Source organism: Alligator sinensis, unplaced genomic scaffold (assembly GCF_000455745.1).
Source record: "Alligator sinensis unplaced genomic scaffold, ASM45574v1 scaffold457_1, whole genome shotgun sequence".
NCBI lineage: Eukaryota > Metazoa > Chordata > Crocodylia > Alligatoridae > Alligator > Alligator sinensis.
In genome coordinates this window covers 60,291-85,074 of record NW_005842840.1, presented here as the reverse complement: position 1 = coordinate 85,074, position 24,784 = coordinate 60,291, and the positions used below count along the sequence as shown (strand labels likewise).

At 43.2% G+C, this 24,784-nt stretch overlaps 1 protein-coding gene across 6 annotated transcripts in view; it reads left to right on the top strand.

The window, feature by feature from the left end:
- The window catches only part of RERE (arginine-glutamic acid dipeptide repeats), a 327,292-nt gene that overhangs the window by 242,224 nt on the left and 60,284 nt on the right, over positions 1-24,784 (top strand). For all 6 annotated transcript variants that reach the window (XR_003091768.1, XM_025191600.1, XM_014525590.2 and 3 more), the window contains 3 exons: positions 3,717-3,765; positions 10,264-10,388; positions 11,322-11,421. Coding sequence is in view for 5 of the 6 variants with exons in the window: in XM_025191600.1 (XP_025047385.1) it covers positions 3,717-3,765; positions 10,264-10,388; positions 11,322-11,421 (274 nt within the window). In the remaining variant the exon portion in view is untranslated. The remainder of the gene's footprint in view (positions 1-3,716; positions 3,766-10,263; positions 10,389-11,321; positions 11,422-24,784) is intronic.

Genomic DNA, 24,784 nt, shown 5'->3' with positions numbered 1-24,784 from the left:
TTCCCTACATACCTTTGGGGCACATGGTGTCTGCTGAGGAAACTGTTAGAGGAATGACAAACAAGCAGCAAGAAAATACATGAAGAGACTGCGTACAGAAAGAGATGTGAATAACAGTGGTTGGACGGCCCTGCCGGCCCCCCCCCCCCCCCCCGCCATATGAATGCACTTAGGAAAGTGGGAGCAAAGTTTTGGATTTGGTATGTTAGCAATTATTTCTAGAATGCTGGAACATATAACATCCCAAGACTTTTATATGAAACGTTTTATTAAGTACTGTCAGTGTAAAGCCAATGAAGGAAATGGGCAATTAGAGAAGAATTGCATTGCTACATTTCTTTTAGAATGAATGCAAGGTTAAAATATTACTGGGTTTTTTCCAGGGCCTTTGGCTTGTTTGGAAGTTATCTGTTGATTCATATCCACGTTAGCAGTTTTGCTTAACTGGTTTTTGTTTTAACAGTGTGGAAAAATGGGTTTGTGAAACTGGTTGTAGGCCATGAAAGCAGTGTAAATCTGGAGCACGGTGGGGGGTGTGTGTGCGCATTCACATGCATGTATGTACATTTATGACATAGCTTTGTTGCAGTCAGACATCCTCAATTTTGTCCCATTGAAACTCGCAATTCCATTACAGTTCTGGGTTTCTTCAGCAAATCTTGCTAATCCTGTTGGACTCTGTGATTACTTTTGCAATGTGATAAAAGCAAATTGTGTGTTCTCCACTGAGCACTTGCACTCAGGTCTCCAGCAGCGAGCAGCCACTGCCCCTTCCCCTGTTTTAGTAGCTGCTCTGGGGATGCATTTCCTTTTCTCTTTAAGCTTCAGTTCTGCTTATCACCCTGAGACCTGGCTCAGAACAGGCATTTTTCAGATGCAGAAAGGGACCTGTGTATTTTTGACAAGGAGAAACCGATGCCCCCAGAACAGCTTAGCAAATTTTCCAGCTCTTTAGTGCCTGATACTCAGAGCATTTATTCAGTTCTGATACGTGCAACAGCAGCTTGACCCCATTGTGCAGGAGTGATATGCAAAGTGGTGTGTGCACCTTGCAGAAGGAGCGGAGAAGCTAAGACCCTTGTGCTGATTGGAGCAGATAGGCTGAGCGAGAGCATGGCCAAGGCTGCAGCTGAGGCTCTTTTACAGTGCTCTTTTAAGACCCCATTGAGTCCCTCTTGCTAGACCTCTTTCTGGGCACTGAGCCATAGTGCGGAAAGGTGCTTTGGAATAAAAGAGTGGATTTAGCAGCTTGTTTTTCTCACTGTACTGAGCTGTGGGAATAAAGGCGCAGGATGGAAGAAAGATTAGGCAGAGCAGCCCTTATTCTGTCTCTCTGAGAATATTGGTTCCTTTTTTATTGTTGGTTTTTTTTAAATACAAAAATCTGTTCATGTTTCTTGCTTTTGGTCTGAGGCACCCCACCTGACAGACAATACCTCAGCAAGTCGGGAGTCTGAGTGACTCTGACCCTCAGACACAAATGCAGTTTTATAATGAATTCTGTGAAGGAGGTGGGAATGCCTGTTTTCCCATTATAAAATCTCTCTTCTCAAATTGTTTTTTAGGTTGATTTTTTTTTTTATTGCAGCAGGAAATAGCTATCTTAACAACAAATAAAAATGTACATCTGATTAATTAGGGAATTGCTTCAAACAAATCTCATTTTAGATGATAGGTAGCTTATTCTGAAGCCGTGAAACGAATGAATTTGAAAATGTGCATGTCCTATATTAAAGCCATAGTTCTGTAAATATATACCATGCATATCCTAAAGAGATGCCTTTGAAAAGGGGGAATACCTTTTTGACATTTACTTACTTCCATTTGGATTCCAGTGGTTTGAGGGGGGTGTTTTGCCACGCTTTTTTGGTATGTATTTGTGGGATGTAGAGAAGGAAGCATTCTCTAATGATGTTAAAACATGGGACCTGGATCTGAGAGTAGCCACCATGTGTGATGGCTTTGTTCAAGTCTCTTCAGTCTTTTGCCATGTTTTCCCACCTATGCAAAAGAGATATATGTAAGCTTCCCTGTCTTACCAAGACATTGAGGTTCAATTTGTTAATCTCTGAAGTACTTTGAGATACTGGCATGGGAGTTGCTCTAAAAGTGCTCGTGGCCACCTCAAAAATGCCTTGGATTCTTAATGGCCTTTGTGACTTCTGATGATGCTAGTCTGTTTGATCTGGATATCTGTGTTCTAATACAGGGTTCAAATCTACTGTCTGGGTTTTCATTTCTAGTATTTGAAGAAAGTTTAATTTACCCCGTTTTGCCTAAAGAGGCCGTTGGAAAACACAGGAATAGTAACTGACCTCATGTACCGGTATCGTTCCCTACGATAGCTAAACAATAAAGGTCAATCCAAATGGGTTGCTTTTACTTTTGGCAGATGATTCAGGTTAAGCTCTTCCATTTTGCTTGCCAGTGAGTTTAGCATTGTTTTAATATCTTGCAACTACTGAAATAGTTCGCTCAAAAGTGCGTATACCTGCATTTAAATAATGATGGGTATAGTTTGTGGGAAGACCACAGGGACTGCTGTGTTTTCTCATGGTGTATATTCACAGTATATGCATGAAGATATATGAATTAATGCAGCACATAAGTAACATACTATTCTTAAAACGATAAGTGAGACCTTGCAGAACTTCAGCCCTTGAGACATTTAAATCTCTCTGAACTTTGCTGTATTCCTTAATGCCTCTCTAGGGGTCCTGCAGCGCAATGCAGCCTTCCTAGCTTTGGCTGCATTTGGATCCCACAGGTACATCTATAAGCAGGAACCTTTATTGAGCAGACTACAGACATCATTTTTCAGAAGGCTGAACACCTGAGACACCAAGCAAAATTAGTGGTAGTTCTGGGGAGCTTAGCTTCTCTCAAAATTGAGCTGCATGTGTTAGAATAGTTTTGCCAGACATGACCCTAAAAGGTGGGTTTTTGCCAGTAACCCAGATTCTCAGTTTTGGTGCATCTGTCCTTTTTAAGACACATTTATGATATAACCATCAAAGAAGAGAGGAGGGGTGAGGATGCAGATGCAACTTTCTTGGTTGCTTCCAGAAGTTAATAAAGAAATCATCTCTGTGCTGTCAAAATAAAGTAAACTTTTTTTATTCCTGAGCTACTTCCATAAGAGCATAATGCTTCCGTAAGAGGATAGAGAGAGAGAGTAGGAGTTTTCTTCTAAAGCATATGGTGTTGACACTTAGGCTGTTAACAGCAATGGTGCAATCAGTATGTTGCTCTTTAGAGCATAAATCTCTGATGCTTATAGACTGATTAAGGGCAGTCCAGGATTCACTGGAAGTTTGTTGTTTGCAGCTGGTAAGCCCTGGGACTGGGATGCTTGGGATTTGAGCGCCACAAATTGGAGGTAGGCAGGTTGACTGACCATCATCTATCATCCTTCTTTCACTGCTGCCTGGATAGGTGGCGCAAAGAAATGATCCTGTTAGAGATTTGCTAATGTGGTAGCTGCTTGACCAAAAATTCCAGACTCATTGGCTTCTGCCATTTGCAACATGTCCCGCCCTGCTGAAGAATGTGTCTTCTGTTTTTTGCTTTAATGGTGCATTATTTTTGCTATTTTTCAGTTTGCATTGCAAACAGACATCAAAAGGCTTTTTGTATGGATAGCGGATGTGTGTGCAAAGCTGTGTTACTTGTAACCTTTACTTACTGATTGCTGTTCTTTTTGTCTTTCATGATAGGAGGCTGAACAGCACCCAGGGGGAAATCAGAGTTGGACCCAGCCATCAGGTAAAAAGGGTTTGATTGCGTGTTACATGCTTAAGTGTTTCAGTGACCTGCTAAAGCCGTTGAATTAGTTCAAGGAATATTGACTTAAAATTGTGCATGTTTCTAAGTAGTTAACACAGTTACACAGGTGAGCATTCTTTACAATCCTTTGTCACCTTCACTTCAGGCAATGGAGGTGTTTTCTAGTAAGTGCTGCTCTTTTAATGACTATTCCCAATGCATGCGACTTTTCAGTACGGAGTTGGACTAATGGAATCTGGTCTGCTATTGGAAATGAGGAAAAATCAGTTGATAAGGCATGTTACGCATTTAAAAAAGAGTGTATTTAGTTGAATTTAACTTCAGTTAATCAAACATTTAAAAAAAGGAAACAAAGTTTACCAAAAGCTTACGGTTTCATATTGGTTTTCTTTTAGTGTTCCCATCATCATATTGCCAAGACGACAACTTGTTGTTAGCTTTATTATTTAAGAAGTTTGCCTTTGGTCTCTTTCCCTTTTTAATGAGAGTACGCCAATTGAAACTGTGGATAAATGGACGCTCCATTAGAAGCAGAACAAGGCATTGCAATGTGCCAAAAGCCAGAGAACTCTAACTTCATATATCTGAAAAGGTCCTTCTAGGCAGAGAGGACTGCGAGGGAAGAATATACATTTTTGTAGTGAAGGATACTTTTATAATACTGTGTACAGTCCTTTCAGGAACACCTGTTGATGTGCTGTGTAATGATTTCAAGTTTAGCTTTTTACTTTTCCTCCCTCTAAGTGTAGCTTTCCAGGAGTTTGGCCTTGATAAGGGCACTAGATGGTTCTAGGCCCCTTGGACCAGGCCCTAGACTCTGTTGTACCCCATCCATCAACGGTTCTGTTTCTTCAGGTCCAGCTGAGAGTGGGTACCTGTAGTTCTTCACCTTGGGTATCCGTGCTCTGCAGTGTATGGGGCAACAACACAGCCTTCAGAAAAAAGAAATATTGTTTATATTAAAAGCAGGATCAAAGGAACACAGAGAAAAGAGGATTTTAAAATAGCGGTCTACACGCATGTCTATCTTGACTAGTCTTACTGTCCCAAAATAGTACCCTTATCAGGCCTGCCTTCTTCAGACAGCTTAATATGTGCCAGTCTGAGCCTGGCTCACCCTGATGTCTTGGCTGCTTTTTGAGAGTGCTGTTTAAAAGCTGGTAGTGTTCATTTGATGTCCTGCATTAGGCTACCTCTCCTTCTGTCCTGGGAGTTTGTTTGAGCCATTCTTTCTCCTCCCCTCATTGATTTTTTTTTTCTGACAGCTTCCTATTAAAGTAAACCAATATATTCAAAGACAAACCCCCTAAATAACCAAGTCAACTTACTATATTCATAACTTATTAAAGAGCAAGTCCAAATCCATCATAATGGCTGGAAGGGTTAGTGGATTCCTTCTTGCAGACAAGTCTTGTAGACTCACAGGGGGGTGAAAACTGCAGGGGTGGTGGCCCCTGTTGAGGCCACAAAGCCTGCCAGTTGTCAAGGAGATAGGTGCAGGGCAGACCAAACTCTGCTGACAGACTAAACTCATGGCATGGGTGCTTGTGCCGGGGCTACCATCCCTGCAGCTTTCATCCTGCTGCGCCTTAACACACAGTGTCACCCATGTCATGAATTTTGCCTGTCAGCAGCTTGAGGTGCAGTTTCCCCCAAGCCCTTGCACTTGTCTCCTTGAAACTTGGCAGGCTTTGTGGGCTGAGCAGGGGCCACCACCTCTGCAGTTTTCACCGCCCTATGGTGTAACACAGACACGACATGAGTTTTGCTTTCAAGAATTTGGGGTACAGTTCCCCTGAACCTCTGCACCGATCTTCTTGAAACTTGGCAGGCTTCATGCTCTCAGCAGAGGCTACCACCCCTGCAAGGTTCATCCAAATCAGACGAAAAAGCAATGAAGTTATAGATATTTCATTGATTCCCCATTATACCCTATGGCCAGATCTCTGAGGTGGCTCCAGAGCTTCAGAGCTGTTTCGGCCGGATCGAAGCGGGAACCCGGTCCAGAGCTCCGGATCGGATTGCTGGCATCCGAAGCAGCTGGATCCAACGCCAGATTGAATAGCTGCCTACTTGCCACAGGCCCTACTGCCCATTTAGTGTAGACCCCCTCCACCACCAAACCAACCAACTGACAATGGACTTTTCTCACTGTTAATAATTTGTCTTCACAATATATTAAATTAAAAAATGAGTTGGTAACTTTGGGGCACAAGATCTGAAAGATTATCAAAAGATTCTTCATGTTCATGCCTTTTTCACATATAGGCTTGTATGTCTCTTTTGCCTTTTGGAAGAACTTTATGATCCAGTTAATGTTTGACCTTCTGACCCTGTAAAGGCAGAGGCGGTTTAGATGTTTATGATACAGAGGCCGTGATGCCATTGCTTGAGTGCGTTACATGGTCTGTTGGCTGTGGGAAATGAAAAGAACTGGGAATCTATTTAAAAAAAAAAAAAAAAGAAAAGAAAAACTGGTGCCTCAGTGAATTTGGGCTGTTAAAACACAGAGTATGAAAGTGGGCTGGGATGAATTTGTATGACATCATTTCTGAAGAATTGTATAAAGTCAGAGATTGCACTCACTGATTCTAGGTTATTCTTCTTAATTAACAATAGTGACTAGTATGTGGCTATTTCCTTATCAGGTTTCCTTCAAAATTCTCAGAGCCCTTTGTTACCTCCTGTGTAAGGTATAATTTATTAGCTGCATTTTATAGGTAGAAAAACTTGGGCACAAAGAAGGGTTAGTAATTTGCAAGGCCTTCATTTTGGTTGCCCAACTTACGAGACATATAAGAGCCATTCTCAGACCAGCTTTCTGTAGTAACTTTAGTAAGAGTTGTGGATATTCTGCACATGTGAAGATAAGGTTCCAGTTGGGCACCTGAAACTAGTAGGCAATCAGGACTCGTAGTAGAGATGATACCTTTTATTAGACCAACAAGACTTTTGCAAAAAAAAATTCTTATGAAATATGATTTCCTATGAAATGGCTTTCAGGCACAAACACCCTTCATCAGGCATTGGAGAAAAGATTGTAAAAGTTCTCCTGGGTAGACCTTCATTTTTACCCAGGAGAACTTTTACAATCTTTTCTCCAATGCCTGATGAAGGGTGTTTGTGCCTGAAAGCTTGCAATTAAAGAATTTTTTTTTTTTTTTCCCCCCCAAAAAATCTTGTTGGTCTGATAAAAGGTATTATCTCAATTTGTAGTTTTCAGATGAATCTAGCAGGTCAGGTTTATAATATATCTAGTTGTCCTGTAGTCTTACTCAACCTGCTAATTCAGGTTGGTCACTGAGGATATGTCCTGAGGATTTTTAGATAATGGAAGACATGAAGACTGCAAACTGCTTTGACTTCACTGGGTTTTTAACTGAAGCTATTCATAGTTGGTAGGGTCAGAAGGGACCTAAGCAGATCATCTAGTCCAACCCCCTGCCATGGGCAGGAAAGGATGCTGGGGTCAAATGACCCCAGGTAGGTGGCTGTCTAGCCTCCTTTTGAAGATGCCCAGGATAGGGGCGAGCATCGCTTCCCTTGGAAGTTGGTTCCAGCTCCTAGCCACCCTGACTGTGAAGTAGTGCCTCCTGATGTCTAGTCTGAATCTACTCTCAGTCAACTTATGGCCGTTATTCCTTGTTACCCCTGGTAGTGCTCAGGGGAACAGGGACTCTCCCATAGCCTGCTGGTCCCCCTGGTAAGTTTATAGACGGCCACTAGGTCCCCTCTCAGCCTTCTTTTGTAGAGGCTGAACAGGTTCAGGTCTTGTAGCTTTTCCTCGTAGGGCTTGTCCTGCTGACCCCGGATCATGCGGGTGGCCCTCCTCTGGACCCTCTCCATGCTGTCCACGTCCCTCCTGAAGTGCGGCGCCCAGAACTGGATGCAGGACTCCAACTGCAGCCTGACCAGTGTCGCATAGAGGGGGAGCATCACCTCCTTGGACCTGCTCGTGATGCATCTATGGATGCACGACAAGGTGCAGTTAGCCTTCCTGACTGCGTCCCCACACTGTTGGCCCATGTTCATCTTAGAATCAGTAGTGACTCCAAGATCCTTTTCTGCCTCCACACTGATGAGAAGGGAGTTCCTCAGCCTGTAGGTGTGCTGCTGGTTCTTCCCCCCCCACCAGGTGCAGCACCTTGCACTTGTCAGTATTGAAACCCATCCTATTCTCATCCGCCCACCCCTGTAATCTGTCCAGATCTAGTTGTAGCCTGTCCCTCTCTTCTAGTGTGCCCACTTCTCCCCACATCTTAGTGTCATCTGCGAACTTGAACAAGGTGCTTTTCACCCCCTCGTCCAAGTTGCCAGTTAAGATATTGAACAGTGCGGGCCCGAGGACCGAGCCCTGGGGAACCCCACTGCCCACATCTCTCCAGGTCGAAAATGACCCATCCACCACCACTCTCTGAGTGTGACCCTCCAGCCAATTTGCGACCCATCTGACTGTAGGTGTCAACATGACAGACGCCTAATTTTTTAATGAGGATGGGGTGAGAGACAGTGTCGAAGGCCTTCCTGAAGTCCAGGAAGACTACGTCCACCGTGACACCTGCATCCAAGGCTTTTGTGACTTGGTCATAGAAAGCTACCAGGTTGGTCTGACAGAACCTGCCTCGATTTAACCCATGTTGGTTGCCCCTAAGCATAATCTTCCCTGCCGGCCCCTCGCAGATGTGCTCCTGGATAATTTTCTCAAAGTTCCTCAGGGTTGTATTGAGGTTGAGGACTCCCCCACTTTTCCCTACTGAAGGCCAGACCAGGGACAGATCCAGGATTTGTCCTCTCCGCTGGTGCTCTAATCACTAGACAAGAATACTTTCTTTTTACTTAGATTGCAAGATCCCAAGGGCAAGAACCGCTTCCATGTCGGGTTCCTAAGTTCTGTCATGAAAAATAATGTGTTTTGTGGTTGCATTAGTGCCCAGCATTACAATTCACAAAGGCAGATAAAGAACAGACCAGGAGTCCTACCTGAATGCCCCAGTTAGTAATTTAGTAGTTTTTTTGTTTGTTTGTTTGACTATTTCATGAACTGACCCATTCAAGAAGTCCTTTCTTGGGAAAGCAGTGATGAGGAAATTTGTGTCTAAGGCAGTCATTCTCAGCCAGGGTGCCAGGGCACCCAAGCTTGCTGTGAGACCCTTTGAAAGGGTGCCATGGGATGTAAGGAGATAAGCAGAGGCTTAGGCTCAGTCCTTGCCTGACCATTCACCTGCTTACACTACCTGGCACATCTGGAAGGAGGGTAAGCAGCATAATAAAGTTAGTTTTTGAAATGGGGTGCTGCTCAATTCCCAAAAGTAATGGAGGGGTGCCTTGAGCCTAAAAAGGTTGAGAATTGCTGTTGTAGGGCATAGAACAATGCTAGTTCATTGAAAGCACCTTGGGTGCTGCGAACAGGTGCACCGAATGTGTTGGTCTCATACCAGTCTCCACTGGAAGCAACGTCCGTAATGTCTGCTTGTTCTTCCACAGCAGAGAATTGCAGTGACCTATCCATTTTCCTAGGAAAGAAGTAAAATAAAGTACAGATTAAAGAGGAGAACATGAAAGACATCTAAACCTGTGACTTGTAATTACTGGTTATGTATAAATATTGCCTTTCAAATATGTTTAGCATTGTAACTGTAAGAGGTAATTATAGGGCTTAAAAGCTGTTTCCAAAAAAGCTCTCAACTATCTCATCCTATTGCTATAGATGACTAAAGATGCTAATTGGGTCTCTGGATACAGTGTAATACTCGTTTAATGGCAGAGTTCATTTCACCAAGCTATCTTGCTTTCAGCAAATTTCCTTAGGTCATTTTGAGGTTTTAATGATTTACTAAGAATTTCTTTGTAAACGCACTAAATGTCAAATGTGTGGGTTTTTACTGAGGAGTTAAAATGGAATAGATACCTCCCGAGGTAGCTGTGTTCTTGCCTCCTTTCATATTCGTATATTTTGTGCATACATTTTATCCTGCCAAACAGCGGTTAGAACAGTTTCCCTTTGACAAGTGGAAATAGCTTGTTTGCCCCTGCAATTGAGGTTAAACTATCCCACAACGTTTGTGCAGGCGCTTTGATTTTTAGATGATGGAGGACAATGTACCCAGTATGAAACATTATAAAATGACTCCAGGCTGCAGCACTTCCATTGAGATGCTTATGCCTGGAATATGTGCTGCAAAGGCCTCGTTGTGAATAGAAAGGGAGAGGAGCCTGCCTCTGATTGTTTGCTGGCAGATGTTGCTGTTTAAAAGAAGTGGGGGGGAAGGATGACGGGAGCCAGTTGATCCAAGTAAGATTGGCTCCCAGGTCTACAACTTATTTCCTTGAAATCTGCAGCAAGTCTCTTAGCCTTCCTTTTGCCTCGGCTTCTCCTGTAGGTGCATCTGGGATAAAAGCTGCTTCCCTCACAGAGCTCCTCAGCTTAATCAGAATTAAGAATAACGATCACACTGAACTCTTTCTCAATTTTCCTAGGCTAAGCTTCCAGATTTGCAGCCATTTCCTTCCCCGGATGGCGGCACAGTAACACAACATGAAGAACTTGTGTGGATGCCGGGGGTCAATGACTGTGACTTGCTCATGTACCTCAGGGCAGCAAGGTAACTAAAGCAAAAATGCCTCTAGTTCCCCCAAGGATCTCAAGCTGCAGTGTGGACTGTAGCACACGACTGTTTGGGCTAAAGTCACCCTATTACAGCCTCTTCCAACAGGGCAGGGATTTTGTCATGCTAGAAGGTAGCAAATTTGCTTTGTTGGGCAACTCCAAAGGTTTTTGGAGGCACAGGGGAATATCACGCTGGCCTGTCCCTTTGGACTCGGAGTGTGTGTGTGTGTGTAGTATAGATAGTGACACAGTAGCTGAAGTATGCAGAACAATTAATTCTGTAAATGCTGTGGGTAAATCCATTTTTATAGCAGAGACGTCCTTTCCATAATAAATATTCTCTTGTCAGCCATAGTGTCTATTTCTAGAATTTAGTTAAATCTTAGCTAGTCAGTCAGTTGAAACATAAACTGACATATGAAGATCAGGTTCCAAAAATAGTGGGCAGGCATTAAACTGGAATGTGAGTGGATAAATAGTCATTCTTCAATTGTAATAAAATAGTGACCTTGTAACCTACTCTTAATTCCAAGCCAGCTTGCCGGCTTAATGAAACTAACATTGTCAAGAGAAGTCAGGTGGCCAAAACTGTGCCTTTATATGTATTTTTGCTAATTGAATCACCCTGCTGATTGGGCCTCAGTGCTGTCTTGTGGAATTAAATCATGATGGTGTCAGCTTAGGTTGAGTTTGAAACACATTTTTACACAGTTATTCAATACTAAAAATAGCCTGATACCAAAGGCATGCAGTGGGGCAAAAACAGTTGGCTCTTCCTTGTGGTCACCATGGCAGGTAGGTCTCTGTTACATGGCAGATTTGCAAGGTCCGGAGAGGAATGTTTTACACTGCAAGACTTACCTGCTTATTGATTAATGTGTGTAATTAAAGGATAAAGTATTTCATTTTTGTTTCTTTGACTATAAAGGAGCATGGCAGCTTTTGCAGGGATGTGTGATGGAGGATCCACAGAAGATGGCTGTGTTGCAGCATCTCGTGATGACACTACACTCAATGCACTCAATACAGTAAGTATGTAGAAGTACGGACTCAAAGACTTCCCTCGTGTTGTTGCATTTGAGGACTAAATAATGCATGCAGCATATAGATAAAATATTTAGTAGCTTTTCACTAGAGCCATGCTATGAGCTCATCAGTAGGCCAGGGCCAGATTACCTCTATGCTGTTGAACACCTCCTAGGAAAGTTTGCAAGACCTAAACACTCTCAGGTGGCTTTAGAAAATGAGTTGATAAATTAATATTCTGTGTTTTCAAATCTGCTTTTGTGAATCTTTTTGGATGAATTAGTTCCCTATATAATGTGTCCATAAAACCAAGTCTGTGCCTGGCCCAGCCATTGTCTCTTTCAGTCATCTTTCTGGCTTTTCTGAGTGAACAAAACCAGTATCTTATTAAAAGGAACTCATTGTGCACTCATTTGCCCATTGTCCGAAGTAGTGTATGTGAGGCAACTCTCCTTTCTCACCTTCTCTCAATGCAGTTTCCATGAATCTCTGCTTGGAAGGATGTGATTAGATCGGGGTGCTCAGCCGCTGACCCGGAGCCAGATCTGGCTTGTGGAACCATGTCATCTGGCTTGGTGGGCCCCCATGGGTCAGAAAATTTAACAGCGCGGGAGCGATGGTAGTGCTAATCACACTCCCCTGTGGCCATATTTCCAGATCCATGGAGAGCCCAGCAGGCCTGATAATTTGGCCCTGCATACTTGATCAGCAGCATGGGGCCACCGCATTGTGGGGCCCAATCCAGGTGTGCAGGGCCCAAACTTGACAGATCCGGCCTGTGGATTGACTCCATTCCACTCATTTAGTTTGCAAAGCTCAAAGTTTCTGCTGGATTTAGATAATCTTTCTTACATTTTATGGTCAGAGATACATATACATGCTCTACTGTTCTTAAGATCCAGCAATTATAGTTGAGGCTATAACTTCTAGCACTGGACTCTACGTGGAATGAAGTATTGTGCTGATAGTTTTAAATTTTAGATTTAATTTAGTAGCAGTCTTTTATTCCTGTCCTAAACTAGAAGCTGAAAAAAAGGCCATCATGCCAGCTGTGATACTGAATAACTGAGTGAAGACTCCTCTTGTTGATTTTCTCAAGATAAATCATCCTGGTGTTTGGAGCTTCACCATGAGTGTCGACTGCCTTAAATCTTTTCCATCTCTGCTCTTTCTTTTTTAGGGTCTTTTAAACAAAAACAAGCCCACCCCAAAATAAAACAAAAAAACCCTGAGAGGTGACGGTGTAAAACTGGCACTGCCTTTGTTTGCACTCTCTATTCAGAGTTAGATCTGTTGACTTTAATGACAGGCTACTTCTGTTTTCTTTAATATCCTTAGTCCTGCAGAGCAAATCCAGTGGGAAATGAGTACTGTCAGGTTATTTGCTGAATTCCAGTACTTCACACCTGTGAAAGTGCACTGATGAAGGTGCTGGGGTTTGTGCATGTGTGAAGTTCTAATTAGGCAGCCAGAATTTTTTAATGGTGATCATGTGAGACGTGGAAAGAGCCAAAGCTGAATTTGCAAGGATGCAAACTAGGAACCGGCAGCTGAGCATGTTTTATGTTGAATTACCAAGAAGTGGTAAATATGAAGCCTCATGATGTAGTATCTACAAAGCTACTTTTAGAGAGATGAAGTGCATTTTAGGAAAGGTTACCATGAATGGAGGGGACTCCAGGTAAGGATTTGTTATTGAAGTAATGCCACCAGATTTTCTTTGTCTTCTGTTTTTAAAGTCATTCAAACACTCTGTGTTTTTTGTTACGTTGCATATGCAGATCCAGAATCCTATCCTGTCTACCATTGCTTACTTTCTTAGATTATGATGGGTTCTACATTAGCTGTTACTACCCAGGAAATATATCTGGGCGTCATTGTAGACAGCTCACTAAAAACATTGGCTCAGTACTCAGCAGCCATCAAAAGGCAAAGAAAATGTTAGGAATGAATAAATAAAAGAGGAAATATCATGCCCTTTTATGAATCCACTGTGCATCCATGCTGTGAATATAGAATAGAGAGAGAGTGTAGAAGAACTAGACGAGGTGCAGAGAAGAGTAACAAGGAGGATTAGTTGTATAGAGGGACTTCCATACGAGGAGAGACTGAAGAGGCTGGACCTATTCAGGTTAGAAAAGAGATGCATGAGGAAGGACATAAGGGTTTACAAAATTTTAAGTGGTGAAGATAAAGTAAATAGGGATTAATTATTTGCTGGCTCTCATAATACAAGAATTTGGGGTCATAAAATGAAACTAGTGGATAGTAATTTTAAAACTTACAAAAACAAGACCTCTTTCTCACTGTGTGTAGTTAAAGTGTGGAACTCGTTGCCACAAGATGTAGTGGAAGCTGAAAGCTTAGCCAGATTCAGAAAAGGATTAGACAGATTCTTGGAGGAAAGGTGCATGAGTAGCTATTGAGAATGGGAGTGAGGGGTTCAGCTTCTGAATCACAACTTCCTAGACCCTAAGGGCATGCCTATACACATTCAGGGAGGCCGCTCCAATGCGCTGTAATTACAGCGTGTCGGAGCAGACTCAGCTGGAGCTGTGCTCCAGCAGGCTCCAGTGTCATGTGTATCAGCGTTCCCGTGCTGAAACATGGTAGTGGGGGCATTTTAAAGCACCCCCACCATCATTTTTCAGTGCAGACACGCTGATGCATGTGACATTTTGGGAGCTTTAATTAGAGCGCTTTAATTAAAGTGCTCCCCCACAACTCCCAGAGCACATCTATAAATGGCCTCAATGCTGGAAGCTGCAAGTGAGAGAGGAACTGTGGGGAAAAAACCTGGTTAGACCCTGTTCACTTTCCATTTCAGCATCCAGTCTTAGCCACTGGATGAAACTAATGGATAGTAATTTTAAAACTTACAAAAACAAGACCTTTTTCTCACCATGTGTAATTAAAGTGTGGAACTCATTGCCACAAGATCTAGTGGAAGCTGAAAGCGTAGCCAGATTCAGAAAAGGATTAGACAGATTCTTGGAGGAAAGGTGCATGAGTAGCTATTGAGAATGGGAGGTGAGGGGTTCAGCTTCTGAATCACAACTTCCTAGACCCTAAGGGCATACCTATACACATTCAGGGAGGCTGCAGAAGACTGGGCAAGATGGACCTACAGTCTGACCCAGTGTGTTCTGATTTTTCTGAAACAATTTTATAAGCTCAGAACCCAAAAGTGTTAACAGCAAAGTTTGCCAGTATGTTCCCTTTTATTCCTGAAGAACATTTAGGATCAGGTAACTTCAGTGCACATCTGGGGTATTGCGTGAACCTTTGTCATCTCTGAGAAGCAAATGTTTTCTATAAGTATTTCCAAACATTTAACTATTTTAAATAATATTTATAAAATGCTTTGATTACAAACTAGTGGAAAGTAAATATGAGAAGCAAGGCAAGAATCGTCCCAGCAGTGAGCTTATATACTTTTTTTAAAGTTTAGAGAAACATTAGACAATAATGTCAAATTTTTCTTTATAACCAATGTTACCATGACACATGCATACACTCACAGAGTGAGCCTTCAGGACAAGTTGACTTCTATTCCACTGAGTGAAACTACTGACTCAAGACATTTATCAAGCCAGGCATATCTATGAAACAGGCTTAACCAATTTTTAACCAACAATTAGGCATTTTCTTACTGGTAGCTAATTGGAAGACTATTTTGATTAATTCTCTTTGCTCATGAAGTAACCCATCAAAAAATTCCTACATTTTGAAGACAACCTGACTGGTATAATTTCTGCAACCACTCATGATGAGCGAGGTATGCTGTGTTTACATTCACGTTCAAGCTGAAGCGTGCATTTTTGTCATGAAGATGATGCTCTCTCTCTTATGTTAGCTTGTGAAAACCATTTAGAAGATTTTTTTTGTTGTTGACATTTTGAATTTCACTCAGCTTTGACAGTGAAAACAGACAGTGGTGTTCCCTGCCTGGTTTCATGCAACAGGGAATGTGTCAGTCCTTGGGTTTAAAACCTTCCATTACAGTATTTGTTTAAGAAAAAGCAAAGCAATTTAATTCCTCTTGTTTTTGCAGAGTTTCTTTAAAATGAAAAAGACTAAGCAGCATTCGCACTTGAATTTTAGTTGCGACTGCTTCCCTGTTTGGCCCTAGTTCATGGACTTATTCAAGCGTTACATCCTAGTGTCTTGACCCATTTTGGTATTGAGGGTAGGTTCACTGGTCTTCTAATACCTGGGTTCTTCCTTGGCTCCTTTCCTGAAGAGAGCAGTATGTAAATGATTCTCTGGTATTCAGTAACTATTGCAGTTTAAGGCTGTATTGCACATCCTCATCAGTTTCTTAGCTATTTTACACTTTATTTCCTTACTGTCCCATGGGGTGGATGCCATCTGGTTCTGGTGGCTTACTGCTCTTGAGTATTTTAAGTTGTTCTGTAACTTTCTACTTAGAGACTCAAATCTCCGTTAAGGCCAATAATCACCAAAGAGCTCTTGGAATTGGAGTTTTTCCCCCTTGTCATCTATAATAAAAGACTAATGCAGCAAATTCATTTAGCTTCACTGCTTCACTATCCACTTTAATTACCCCCTTTAATCCCTCAGGGGTCCAAAGAACCTGCGGTTATACTTGCAGTCTCCTTGCAGTCTAACAGACATGAATTTGTCATGATATATTTGGTTTACCTATTTCTCTGATCGCTTTCCCTTTGCACTTGTAATATTCACTTTGCCTGTCAGCCTATCTGTTTTGAGTCAGTTTATGTTGATAGCATAGGATTTCTTTTTTTTTTTTAATTTTAATTAAACACAAACCCCTGGTTTACTTGTTGGTCAAGCTAATTTATCCCTCATTTTGCACCGTATCTTTTTAGATTACTTTGAAGGCACAGATGATACCTATACTCCCATGTGGTGTTTTACATATCTCAAAGCTAGATCTTTACACTTGGCAGCTGCAAATCCTTCTCTTCATAAACTTAAGGTATTAGAGATGAGCACTACAAAGCTGTCCTTTATTGATCCATTATTTGTACGGTAGTCATGGATGCCCAGGGAAGTTCTTGTAGTCACCTCCCACATTAATTCCAATCATCTCCTAGGAAGGACCTTTTCTCTTGGGGGCATATTGTTCTAACTTTTCTTCCTCTTGATACCACTTTTTCAGCCATGCTTTTAGATTTGGTGGTTCCAACTAAATATCTTGGCTGCATGTTAGATTAGCTTGCACTCCCAGAAAAAGCACACTGAAGCCTTGATCTTTATGCCTTTTGATAAATCACTGAATTTTTGTGCTGTTCACTCCATTATCCCCCTTGAATGCAAATCTTGGAGGTACATTTTTGGAAAAGCCTCTATACTGGGGTGGACAAAATATGGCCTGTGGGCCAAGTCTTGTCCGCCAGGCAATTCCAGCTGGCCCACAGGGTCCCTCCATAAGCCCTGGCCCTTGCTGCCCCCTGCAAGCCAGCGCCTCTGTGCAGGAGGTGCACCTCCGGGTGCTAAGCAGCCAACCCCTGCCCCAAGCCAGGAGGCACTGGCAACTCAGTGACTGTTGCCAGCCTCCCTGCCTGTGAGAGTGGGAATTCAGGTAAGAGCCTCATTGGGCCAGGGCCTCCCACTGGGGGAGAGGGGGCTGGGAGCATGGGGGAGCCATACGTTATGGGGTCAGGCTGGGCTGGCCCCAAACACTGCAGGAGTGCCAGAGCAGTGGGCTATGAGGCTGGGTCGGGCTGGCCCCACATGCTGCCACCATGTGTGGCCAGGGACTTGGATGGGAGCACGGGAACTGCATGCTATGGGGCTGGGTGGGGCTGGCCTTGCACCCTGCCACTAGGTGTGGCCGGGGACCCGGTCGGGAGTGCTGTTGGAGTGGGTGGGGCTGGCCTAGCACATTGCCACCATTTGCAGCCAGGGATTTGGGTGGGAGCTGCATTACAGGGCTTGATGGGGCTGGCCCTGCACGCTGCCACCACCGGCTGGGGACTGGAGTGGGAGTGCGGGAAGCTGCGTGCTATAGGACTGGGCAGGGCTGGACCCGCTCGCTGCTACCATGTGTAGCTCCAGGGACTTGCATGCTCCAGGGACTCTGAACTCACACCACCACCCTCCCATGCACCCCACCCCAGATGCATCCACATCCTTCCTCAGCCCCCACACACACTCCCACCCCCCCGCCAATCCCACACGCACACACCCTGTACGCAAGATACAAGACTAAGGCTGTATTTGGAGCTGTTATGCAGTCAGCTCTAGATACACTATGCAAACGCACATAAATCAGGACAATTTTATAAAAATAAAATCAAAATAAGTTATAGTAGATGTTTGATTTTGTTTGTTTGTTTAGCATAGGATTTTTTTTTTCAGGTTTCAAGATGGCAACACCCCGCAGCTCCCAAAAGGAGTACTTTCAAGGCAAGGGGAGGGACTTCTGGTGGTGGGGGTCAGGGACAGGACTTTTGATTCCAAGGTGGCGACCAGGGGGTGGGGCACTTGTCAAGGGGCAGGGCTACCCCTGTGGCCCTTGAAGTCTCACCAGAATTAGTTAAATGGCCCTCCAGCTGAAATAGCTGCCCAGCCCTGCTCTATACGAATGCTGTGCATGTCATCTTTTAGAATGTGCGGTGGATGACTGTATAGAGGCCATATTTCAGTTTTTTGGTTAAAGATGCAGTTTGAGTGACAGCTGGATACTATCAGGTGTGATTATTTTCAGGAAAAAAATGATTTAATTAAAAGCAGCTGGGGACTGTTTATAAGGCTCATTTCAGTTGCAGCAGGTTGCACTTGATCCAAATGTATGGTGTCCTGGCAAAGGCTGCTTTTCATGCACCAAATGAAAGGCTTTATCACTCACCACCGTCAATATGACTTCTGCCCCAATTCCACTCGCTGTATGATTGTACCCTACATTATAAGATTCTGCTGCTGGTGCCTCAGCTGTACCGAATCGCACATTCTTGATGCGATGCCCTATTCTGTCCTGTTCCAACACCCGTCCACTTATAAGGAAGCTTGATATCCATTTTAAGTAACTTGTGAGCAGCTTATGCTGAACTAAGTTGCTTTTTTGTTTAGAAATTATGATATGTAGCCCAGAAGATTAATGGAAAAAAATTGATATGCTATGATTTCTTATTATGGAAATCCAATAAACTTCAGAGCAGCACTTCATATAAATCAGTCTTGACAAGCTCCTTTGCTAGTGTTTTATTTATGTAATAACAGGGTGCTGTTGCACATGGAATGATTTATTGTTAATTATAGCAGATAGAAGTGAAGATGAGGGAAGATGCCATGCAGTGTATATTTTCTAGTATAACAACTCCTTCCAGTGATTATTTACTTAATAGCATGGGTAAATTTCAGCTTTCATTCCCTGGTTTTGCTCTCAGGTTTTCATGCTGCATTTTTAATATAGCTCACAGCAAATCAAGAGCAGTAGAAGTTTTCATTTGGAGCTCATTGACCTCCTAATGTGTTTTGGCTGCCTCACTGGGGGGGGTGGAAAGTGTGCCTTTTGAATTTTATTAACCATGCTTCTATATTAAATGCTGAGAATGTTCTTGCTAATATTGTAGAATGAGTTGTAGCGTGAGAGTTGAAACTAGCTGACTTAAAAACCACTTGTTTCTTAAAGGTTTAAGGTTTTATACTTTTTAAAGGTATTTCTTGATACATTAGTGTCCCTTCACATTATTAATTAGTAACGTGCAGTGAGAACATTGATGTTCACGAGTTCTAGTTCTCTAATCTGGCATCCAGCTAAAATACCTCAAGTCTTTTTGTCAGTGAAATGGGAGATAATGAAATATCTTAGATTTCTTTGTAACAATGTATCTATTCATTTCTGTCTTACCTTGTGCTTTGGAAAAACTCTTTGCTGAAGGACAAGAACTTCAGTACTAAATGAAATAAAATGTCCTAATTTTTATTTATTAACAAGACCTTTGACCCCTCTCAAGTCAGCAGGGCTGACTGAATGACGTATTCATGGAGGCGGGATAGAGTCATAGAGTAGCAGGGCTGGAAGAGGACCTCCAGAGGTCATCTAGTCCAACCCCCTGCCTGAGGCAAGATCATTCCTATCCAAAACATCCCGTAGAACCGTAATCTAAACTCTGCATAAGACTACCCTAAACCCTGACACAACATAAACCTAACACCCTAGGTCTGCTGCAGTTCCACAATATAACAGGGGAACTGCAGCAGCTTATGTCCTACTTCTATAAAATGTTACTATATGCACAAGAGGCCCTGGGTAGAGAGCCGTGCCCCACACTGCAGAGGAAGGCAAACCCCTCCCACAGTCGATACCAATCTGACCATGGGGTAAAATTACTTCTTGACCCCAAATATGACAATCGGTCTGACCCTGAGTGGAGGGGCAAGACCTTCTAGCCAGGAACCTCTGGCTTTGCTCCTAGCAGAAGAATCGGCACACCCCAGCTGAAGTCCCCAGCCTTGGCTGTAGCCAATACCGGTTAAGGTTAATTTACGTTAATATTGCAAATAATGGTACTTTTCATTTTAACATCCCTTTTTGGCCAAAACTTTGTGAAAACTAGGAGATATCTTTCTTCCAATTTGACAAAGAGGAATCTTTATATACAAGAGTTAGGATTTGAAACGAGTCCCCATTTGAAACTGATCCATGACTGTTGCAAACTTATGTCAAAATGTATAGTTCTTCACTTAGAAAATAATCTCTTGCCATTTGTCTTTCTTAACTAGGTCAGTTTAATTAGCTATCTTAACACTCTTATAGTGTGCATTATTAGTCAACTCGCAACTTAGCAGACCACTCCCACAGCACATTAAATATGAAAAAGCCATTTGACTGCGTGGATTGGAATTTGTTGCTTCCTGCAACAGGAAGAGAGAAAAACATTGTTAGAGGAGTATTATAAAATAGCCACATTGAATTAATACACTTAAGATTTAATGATTTTCCTTGCAGTCCTAAATGCATGCATACAGTCAGAGATATCTGAATAGCTGTTACCTACCATTTCTGAGATGGCTGCATTTCAGCGTCAGATATCTTGATCTGTCTGTAGCATCAGATGGGACCACAAAGGGCAGTAGTCCTGACATTCAAGTGAAAATTTGAAGATGGGCAAACTTGCCATCCAGTTTGATCTTTCTGCAGACCTTCAGCATGTAGGGTAAGCAAGTAAATTAGCCATTTATATTTGACCTTTTATGATGTCTCCTCATTTTTTTTACATCTCTACCAATGCCAAGTTCAGTACTTAATTTTGCCAGACTTTCCCTAAAAGTAGGGAACTTGATATGTGGACAACCCCTGTCTTTCTGAAACTGAAAAGCTATTTGGAGGGATGCTCATAGTAAAACTGCCCTTCTTATCCTGTCTTTGTTCTTGCTGCTGGTAAGGCACTGAAAAAGATTTGCCAAAATACGCAAATTTGGACTGTCGCTGTTTTGTTGGGTCAGGCAGCTCAAGGTGGGGTTCTTTTTTTTATGCGTGCTGCTGTGAAGCGCCTTTAAAAAGTATGTTCTATTAAAATTCTTGTCAGTGTCAAAGGCAGAATTGACAGTGAGTTTGCCTTTATTAGCTCGCAAATCAGCAAACATAAAAGAACAGATTAGCAAGATCACCAGAAAACATACAGACATCATCTTAATAAGAAGGAAGATCTGAAATTATCCTGCAGCATTGGGAAGACGCATCTCAACTGCATATGGATTCATTTTGTACATACATATTACAAATCCGAAAGAGTATTTGCCTCCAAACATAATAGGATGAGCCCTCTCCTTAATGCCTGGAACCCTGTAAATCATTTCCGTAATTAAAATTCATAAGCGGTAACAACACATTTTACAGCCCTGTCTACATATTGTGTGTCCATGTAATTTACTCCAGTTTAATTTATACTAATGCACTAGGCGTCCCTTCTCATCTTTTCTCTCTGTGTTTGTTCAAGATGGATTTTTTTACATCATAAATAGAAGGAAATGTTTTTATATGAGCTTTTGTGCAATTGGTAATGGGGGAGCAGTGTAAAAACTTAGTGTTTGTGGGGGGTTACTTTTATTTTGCATTAGTGGAGAAGCAATACATTAAAAATAGAGAGAAACAAGGCTCTACTCCTCATCTTATCTGTCTGCAAAACACATGGAACAAAATAGTCCCCTGTGTATTTGTGTCAAGTTGGTAGCCCCCAAAATGTTACCTGTAATGCATGTGCCAGTGGTTTGTTGAGGTCTGGTAGGTCATGTAACAAGCTCCTCATCCCATATTTTCAGCATCTTAATACTGTAATAACAAATGAAGCTACAGCTACCTTACATGCTTTGCTGATATGAGCCCTCTGTGTACGTAATTGCTGTCATTGCCTCAGGAGTGCTGGCAGCCTGTGAATGGGAAAGGAAGAGGTCTAAATGATCGTCGGAAGGAAGGCAAGCATCCACAAGACAATCTCTGAATTGCAGTGTGATCCATACTCTGAATCCCTGTGTTAAGTAAATTCAACCTCTGCCATTTTGCCAGTTGGATCCATGAGAAGTACTTCCTATCCTCTCAAGAATGCTTCAGCAATATGATGAGTGTTCTTGACTCCTATTAATGGTGCCAGCAGTGGAGAGTACTTAGCACCTTGCAGGATTGAGGCATACTGCTGAACTTAAGGCATATAACAAAATACAAGTCGAGGATTCCTATTCTTTCCTATCTTCTCCTCTCTTTTTTCTTCTCAATTGGGCGCCAGCTTGCTTTAGACCTCAGAAGTCCAGCATCGTACTTCTTGGGTCTCTTTTTCATATGGCATAATAAGGGAAAAGATCTGGGCCTCTGTGGGTATGCATCTTCCGGAGCTTGTTTTGTGACAGGGCCTCGCCTCTGTGTGAGCTTGGAAGCCAAGAATTCTTGCTGCTGTTGTAGCTTTTATTTTTCTTGAAGGCTAGCAAAATCCCAGTTGCATCCCAGAAATCTTTCTCTAAGGACAACTGCTATTTGATGCTCTCAGATGGCAGAAGACTTGGTTTGGTTTTTTTTCCTAGTTTGTTTTTCTTGATGCTTGTTTTGTATGTGAAAGCTCAAATCCTGCAGTCCTAGATTTGGTGCAACTCCCCTTGATTTGAAGTGGGGAGTTAAAAGATTTGAAGCTCGAGTTAAAACTTCAGGATCTGGCCTCTGAAATCCAACCTTTTTAAAGTTCGAAGGCATACAAATGAGTGAGACCTCATTTCCTCCACCCCTTTAGCATTTCCAGTAGGAAAATAGTATTGTGGCTGTGCATATAATTCCTCAGCAGCTTTTGCTGATTGTCTCTTTCGTAATGCTGTGAACCGGCAGAGCTGAGCAGTAGTATTTTGCGTTGCTTGCCTTAGTGTTGTGCGCTCCGGGAGCGATCTGGGCCCTTTTTCGCGCCGCGCGGGCTGTGGCCAGCAGCCCGGGCACGCTGGGTCGGAGAAAGCAGGCGACACGCTAGAATTAGGCACGGACTCGTAATGGTTGATTCAAGATTGTTTACTTACACCGAAGATGGTCGCGGTGTAGGCTGGACAGTTTCCCAGGCACAGCTCCGCTTAAATCCTCGTTTGAGGACTCAGACAGTATTCGGATCACTCCCACGGAGTTGTCGAGGCTCCGTGGATCCTTTTTGCGCGCAGGGAAGAGGGATACGTCGAGGATTGCGCTGGGTGACGGGGAGAGGCTAGAGGCTGATCAGACCCCTGTTGCCTTCTTTGAATACACTGGGTCCAATAGGCTCCGCAGCGCTTAGAGATCTTCACGAGACGTGAAGTCTCCTCCTCCTGGTGTTCGTGAGTCCTCCAACTTGGGCGGAAACCACTCAAGCCTCTTATACGGCTAGCAAGCCAATCGCTAGCCGCCACGTGTGAATAATTTAACGCAAGCCAATAATGGGGCTCGAATTAGAATACAAATGGCGGGAACTCCTTGCAACGTGCATTTCTATGCTGCAAAGAAGAAATGCACACTGCAAAGAAAGCTTCAAACGGCGGAAAAATAATTCAGTGGTGCCAAAGCGCACACACAAACAAAATCACACCCTTGGGTTGTGACAAGTGTCAGGTGCCTTTTTATGTAGCACCCTGACATTTGCCTACCAACTAGACCACCCATGGCAAGTGCTCTAACAGCTAGTCCATTTACCTCTCCATTTGCTTCATTAGTGGCTGCATGAAGGGCACGGTTTCTGCCAAGTTCACTGTCTTCAAAGAAGTGCAAGCTGCTGCTGTTTGAGAGATTTGCCTGAGGAAGGAACGTGGAAGCTGCTGGGGTCTCGGTACTACTGTAGCACATAGTGCCTGAAGCTTTGCCCTCCAATGGGAAGTAGTGCATAGATCTTTGTGAGAGGTTATATTTTCACAAGACGTTGTGGAGGTAACAGTTTTGGCAACCAAGGTTTGGATACGTGAAAGCAGGCCAGCCAGATTTTAAAATGTTGGTACGTGAGGATATGTTGCAAATGCATTGTCTGAGCTTGCGAAACCCCACAGCACCATCCAGGAAGGAGCTTGTAAATGCTGCTGCATTGATTTCAGAAAGAAAAATGCCTAAGCAAGAAGCTTAAAAAAAACCCAGAAATTTTCCCCCCCGCTCTATGGTAGAAAGCTGGTGTCCCAGATCTGCCAATCTCGGGGAAAAATCTCTGCATGGCGAATGCTGCACATGAATATAGCGCCGCAAAGCAGTAAGAGAGCATTGGGGGCGAGTTGCTGAAAAGATTCTCCACTCAGTGATCACTGATTGGTTTCAAATTAGCTGAAAACTCTCGCGTCTCTTGTGGATTCTGTATTAATCCAAAAAGGAAAAATTGAATTTCTCATTTCCTTTTTCTCCTCTCCTCCTCCCACTGACCCAAATGACCATTCAGAGCTTCCCAGGGTACTTTTCTCAGGAAATCCAGGGCAGGAAGGGCTTAAGTTACATTAGTAACACTTGCATTTTTGTTCCCTCCTTGTTTTCAGTAGGACGCCAGTAGAAGGGCAGCTTGAGGCTTCAGCTGTGCCTCTGGTCCCAGTTCAGGATGCATCCTCGCAAGAAGGGTCATGTTTTTGGAAGACGGGATTGTTTAAAGGGGAGCACAGCATGTTCGCAAACTGCTTTCGCCCCCCCCTCCCCCCTCACACGCCCCCACCGTCCCCCCCCCCCCCCCCCCCCCCTTTTGAAATACTGTTTGTCTTCTTAGATGATTACATCCTCCTTCCCCGCAGCCTGCCGCAGGGGGGAATATGGGGATTCCCCGTGTGTTGATAAACCCGGATGCCGTAGCGCTCTTTAGTTGTAGGACAGTAATGAAGATGGGTGGCAGTCAGAGACGTAACATGGCAGAACAAAGGAAGGATGTTTAAAATGACAGACTGCACTGTCCTGAAGAGTGACCCCCCCCC